The sequence below is a fragment of the Neomonachus schauinslandi genome, unplaced genomic scaffold (genome assembly GCF_002201575.2).
Source record: "Neomonachus schauinslandi unplaced genomic scaffold, ASM220157v2 HiC_scaffold_2267, whole genome shotgun sequence".
Lineage (NCBI taxonomy): Eukaryota > Metazoa > Chordata > Mammalia > Carnivora > Phocidae > Neomonachus > Neomonachus schauinslandi.
Genome location: NW_025410957.1, coordinates 1 through 5,798, shown reverse-complemented (window position 1 = coordinate 5,798; position 5,798 = coordinate 1). Strand labels below are relative to the sequence as shown.

The 5,798-nt window shown below is 65.1% G+C and overlaps 1 protein-coding gene across 1 annotated transcript; it reads left to right on the top strand.

Moving 5' to 3' along the window:
• Positions 1-6: 6 nt before the first annotated feature.
• Positions 7-5,749, top strand: LOC110581517 (sodium- and chloride-dependent creatine transporter 1). The gene is made up of 7 exons (XM_044912444.1): positions 7-293; positions 1,930-2,061; positions 3,068-3,317; positions 3,807-3,939; positions 4,812-4,946; positions 5,045-5,148; positions 5,233-5,749. The coding sequence occupies exons 1-7, from the start codon at positions 32-34 to the stop codon at positions 5,375-5,377; spliced, it is 1,161 nt and encodes a 386-aa protein (XP_044768379.1). The 5' UTR covers positions 7-31; the 3' UTR covers positions 5,378-5,749.
• The last annotated feature ends 49 nt before the right edge of the window (positions 5,750-5,798 follow it).

Below are 5,798 nucleotides of genomic sequence, written 5' to 3'. Positions count from 1 at the left end.
CCCCGGCCCGGCCGCGCGGCCCGCCGGGGCCATGGCGAAGAAGAGCGCCGAGAACGGCATCTACAGCGTGTCCGGCGACGAGAAGAAGGGCCCCCTGATCGCACCCGGGCCCGACGGGGCCCCGGCCAAGGGCGACGGCCCCGCGGGCCTGGGGGCGCCCGGCGGCCGCCTGGCCGTGCCGCCGCGTGAGACCTGGACGCGCCAGATGGACTTCATCATGTCGTGCGTGGGCTTCGCCGTGGGCCTGGGCAACGTGTGGCGCTTCCCCTACCTGTGCTACAAGAACGGCGGAGGTGAGCGCCCCCGCCCCGCCGCGGCCCCGCTCCTCCTGGCCAGGGGCCCCCTTCCCCCCCCCCCCCCCCCCGCCGCCGGCCCCACTGGGGCGCAGGGCCGAAGTCCGGGGTACGGGGTGCCGGAGGCCGCCCCTCGCTGGCCACTGCCGCTCGGTGGCCCCGGCTGGCGGCCTCCACCCCCCAGCCGGTCATGTGCCTGGCAGTGTGTGGGGGGAGGGGGCCGGGGAGCCTCCTGCTGAAGCCCCAGGACGGCCTCCCCCCGACTCCTGGTGCAGGGGCTCCCCCGGAGTGATTGGCCACTGAGGTGGGAAGGCGAAGCCTGCCCCCTGGGGGGGGGGGCTTCCAGAGGTGAGGAGCCCAGGCTGCCTCCGCTGCTCAGGCACACAAGTGGCACATTGTGTGGGGCCCCCACGTGTGCACACACGAACACACACACACACAATGGGCTACTCTGTCCCTCCCCCTGCCCTCTCCTCCCCTCCCCTCCCTTCTTCCCCTCACTCCCCTCCCCTCCCTTCCCCTCCCCTCCTTTCCCCTCCCCTCCCCCCCAGCCTGGGCCCGGAACACTGGGTGCCTGAGCCAGGCTTGGGTAGCCTGCGGCCTGGGCCGCCTGGCGCCGCCACTGGACACACTGCATGCACACCCCGTGCTCGCCTGCCCCAGCCCAGCTGAGCAACAGTGATAGGCACCCGCGCGTCGTGTGACTGCAAAGCAGCACTGGGGTGGGGGGAACGCCATAGCGACCGGGTGATGGGTGGGAAACTGAGGCCCAGAGTGAAGGCCTTGGCCCAAGGTCACACACAAGAAGGATGCTGGGACCAGGAGCTGGGCGAGCTGCGGCCAGGCCTGACTTCTGAGTAGTGCAAAGCTGAGCAGGGGCATCGGTAGGGGACCTGGAGAGGAAAGGGGAGCAGATAGGGGCTGATGGTGCCCAGCTCCCCTTACCCACCCCCCACCTCTGGCCTGTGGTCTCCAGAGCCAGGCTCACCAGAGCTTGTTGTACCCCACTTTGTGTCCCCGTCCTTGATCACCGACACCTCCAGATACCCCTTACGCCCCCTGGTAAAGGACTGCCACCCACCCACCCACCTACCCACTCTCTGCCGTGGACCATCATGCTTGCAGGCAACTGCCTGGGGGCAGGGAAATCCGGAGCTCCCTGTCCTTGCCCAAGCCAGACAGTCCCCCAGGCCGGAGTACCAGCCATGGCACACACACATGCACACACGCACACGAACACACCGTTCTCTCCTGTGCTGCCTAGCAAACAGGGAACTGTGACACCACGGTGTATGTGTCCTCCACGCCTGTTAGGTCACCCTAGGTGACTGTGGGGCCAGATGCCTTGTGGGTGTAGGGCCCCCCAACCCAAGAAACAGGGCTGTAAGGGCCCAGGGACTGCCACAGCCCTCCCAACACTCCAACCCCCTTCTCCCCACAAGGCTATTCACCTTGCACCTCTGAGTCAGTGGCCACCCCCTGCACTGATTCACGCAGTGGGAAGTTATGATGGGGCCAGGGTGGGGCCCAGAGCTGGCTCCACCCCGACCTCCCAGGGCTTCCGAAAGCCGCACTGGCCAGCCAGGGGCTAAAGGGCTGCCCTGTGCAAGTGCCCACCCTCTCCTTCCTCCCCCAGGTGTATTCCTTATCCCTTATGTCCTGATCGCCCTGGTTGGAGGAATCCCCATTTTCTTCTTGGAGATCTCGCTGGGCCAGTTCATGAAGGCCGGCAGCATCAACGTCTGGAACATCTGCCCCCTGTTCAAAGGTGAGCAGCCCCAGGCCAGTCCCTCTTGTCCTCTCCCTCAGGGACCCCTCCCCCTTCCCACTGCTAGGGCAAAGCTGGGGCCCACGTGAGAAATCTTGTCCTATCTCAGCACCAGGCCAGGGTCCCACTGGTGCCCCCCAAGTCATGAAGGGAATGCTGGAGGACCTGCAGACCACCCAGTGACCTTGGGCAGATGGGGACTGGAGTCGGGGATTGGCCTCTCCACTGAGGCCAGGACGCCCAGGCCCAGCAGGGCTGGGAACAGGCCCTGCCAAGCACGCTTGGCCCCCCAGGGGCCCGAGCAGAGGGTTTGAGAGCTGACAGCACGAGGCACTGCCCAGGGCCTGTTCCCCCAAGGCCAGAGGGCCAACCTAAGGAGCTTGGACGGGAGCCATGGAGTTCAGGGTCTGAAGGGAAGAACTATTGTCAAAGGTCACTTTAGAGTTCCTTCTGAGTGTGTGTAGTATGTCCCCATTATTTCTCAAGGCCCTAGGAAGGACCCTGGGGGAGCCAGGGCTCAGAGAGGCGAAGTAGTTGGCCAAGGTTGCCTGCTGAGAGGGTGACGGTCTCCCATACGGCCCGAGGTCACCAGAAAGCCCCCAGCTGCTGAGTACTGGAGGCCACTAGGGACCCAGGTGGAGGCTTGGCCCTCCCTCAACCGCTGTGGTGGCAGTGGGACCCAAGAGAAGGGGACAGGTGTGTGAGGCTAGGGAATTTATGGGACTTCATGCTCAGATTGGGGCAAGAGGGGAGGGCTCGAGGGAAGATGCAGGAGGTGAAGCCAGGAGCAGGGGCAGGTACAGACTGGGGAGTTGTCCTGGTGTTGGGACACTGGCACAAGGGAGGGTCCAGGGGGCTCTCTGCATCTGCTGTCCTCCCACTCCCCACCGTCCTCCCACCAGATCTTCTCAGTCGGGCTCTGGAGACTTCTTTGAGCCTGGTAGGGTAGATAAGGGAGGGGGTGGCTATAGAGAAGAGCCCACACAGAAACTCCTCTCCTCCCTAGGCCTGGGCTACGCCTCCATGGTGATCGTCTTCTACTGCAACACCTACTACATCATGGTGCTGGCCTGGGGCTTCTATTACCTGGTGAAATCCTTCACCACCGCACTGCCCTGGGCCACATGTGGCCATACCTGGAACACTCCCGACTGCGTGGAGATCTTCCGCCATGAAGACTGTGCCAATGCCAGCCTGGCCAACCTCACATGTGACCAGCTTGCTGACCGCCGGTCCCCCGTCATCGAGTTCTGGGAGTGAGTCAGGCGCCTCTGGGCCAGGCTCTGCCTGTCCCTCTCTCTGGGCTCCACACAGGGCCCGAGTCTGCAAGTCTATGAGTGCTGGGGCTCAGCCCTGAGGGGACGCAGAGCAGGGGTCACTCCCAGGCCCTGCTTGTCTTCAGGGAGCCCCCAGCACAGTCTCTAGAGGAGCTGGAAGGGATTGGCCTTGGTCCTTCACCATTTCTCAGTCCCAGGCATTGTCACTCCACTGTGCCTGCCAGCCGGGGAGGAGGGATCACCACCGTGCAGGCTGAGGGGGCCGTGGGGCCCGGCTACCAGTCCTGCTGGCTCTGGCCTGCGGCTCCTGGGCTTCAGGCTCACACACAGCACAAACCTCGGGGCTGCAGGCTGGGGTTGGGCCCTGCTGGACTCGAGGGCTGCAGGGCGGGGAGCACCACCCCTGGGGCAGCTCCCAGGCGCTTGGCCCTCTGCTGGCACAGCCCTCATGGGCTGTCCCTCCCTCAGGAACAAAGTCTTGCGGCTCTCCGGGGGGCTGGAGGTGCCAGGGGCCCTCAACTGGGAGGTGACCCTGTGTCTGCTGGCCTGCTGGGTGCTGGTCTACTTCTGTGTCTGGAAGGGCGTCAAGTCGACAGGAAAGGTACGGCTGGAGGCCCGCAGGGCTGGTGGGGGTGGGGATGGTGATGGTGATGGCAGGGCCATGGTGGGGCATGGGGGACAGAAGGGGCGTCTCTGCCAAGGACCGCTGCTGCAACAGGAGGTGGCCAGGGCCTGAGCAGGGAGCAGGTCCTTGAATCCAGACCACTCGATCCCCACCCATGCCTGGATAGTCCTCCCGCCCCTCCAGAGTCAAGCCCAGCAGCCTTCCCTCCTGAGGTGGGGAGAAGCCCAGGCAGCAGCTGCCCCTTGCCCGTGTGGGGCCCTCCCCGACCGCCCCACCTTCTCTCTGTTCCTCACTCGCTCGCTCTTGTGCTGGCCTGGGAGGGGGGGGGACCTGGGCTATGGCTGTCCCTTGCCTGCCTGTCCTGCTCTGCTCAGCGTGGACAGGAGGCAGAAATCTTTGGGGTCCATGTGGCCCTCGCCACCGTCTCTGGCGGGCCCAGTCTCATCCTGCCTACCAAAGACTGCAGAGAATGACCTGTTGTCGGGGAGGGGGCGGGGCACGGGATGACCTGCTGTCGGGGGAGGGGCGCCACGGGAGGCATGGGATCTGCCCCCAGGCTGATGTCCCGTTCCCTGCCTGGGGAAGGCCCTGCCTCTCCCCTCCCTCTGCCGCTGACTTGTGTTTGCCATGGGGTGACTGATTCTCCAGCGGAGCACTGAGCTTCCTTTGGGAGGAGCCTAGGCTTTGAGGAGTCGAAGGGGGGCTGCATGCCGGCCTCCCTCCAGACCTCAGAACACGCCATGCTGTAGTGGGGGCAGGGTGGCCCACTTGGCCGTCCTGCCGAGCGGGGGGCCCCTAAGGGGGGAGGCGGGTGCCGCAGGGCCCCTCTGAGCAGCCTGGCCCCCCAGATCGTGTACTTCACCGCTACATTCCCCTACGTGGTCCTCGTCGTGCTGTTGGTGCGTGGAGTGCTGCTGCCTGGCGCCTTGGATGGGGTCATCTACTATCTCAAGCCTGACTGGTCGAAGCTGGGGTCCCCTCAGGTGAGGGGGAGGCGCGGGTGGGTGGGGGGCGGACGGGATGAGGGGCGGGCCACACCGGCAGGTTCCCTCACATCCTCCCTTGCCCGGCCCATCCACAGGTGTGGATAGATGCTGGGACCCAGATTTTCTTTTCCTACGCCATCGGCCTGGGGGCCCTCACAGCACTGGGCAGCTACAACCGCTTCAACAACAACTGCTACAAGTAGGTGCCCCCGCCAGGCCATCCGCCTGCCCGCCCGCGAGCAGCAGGTAGCCTAACCAGCCCGCGCGGCCCCTCTGCCCCCAGGGACGCCATCATCCTGGCACTCATCAACAGCGGGACCAGCTTTTTTGCTGGCTTTGTGGTCTTCTCCATCTTGGGCTTCATGGCCGCAGAGCAGGGCGTGCACATCTCCAAGGTGGCGGAGTCAGGTAAAGACCCCACCCCTTAGCCCGGCCCCCAGGCTGCAGCCGCCCTCCTAACGTACCATGTTCATGAACACACACACACGCAAAGAGGCAAGTCTGGGAGATGAGAGAAGCATGCACTGGACCCGTTGCGTCGTCCGTCGCTCTGGACCAGAGGAAGGCCCGGCTGAGCAGCTGTTTGGGGCCAGCTCAGAGCCAGAGCCTTCGTGGGCCAGGCCACACGGAGCCTGGAGCTCCCATCCACCCATCCCCAGGGCCTTGGCCTATGGCCCTCACATTCGTGAGGCGAACGTGATCAACCACCACACTACGGAAACTGATCGCCCCTCACGTTTGCCAGAGGGTTGCCCAGGGAGAGGGCCTTTGCGGGCTTCACAGGGACCCGTGACCGCAGCGGCAGCTGGGATAAGAGACCAGGAGTCTGAGTTAGACAGTCCACTCTCA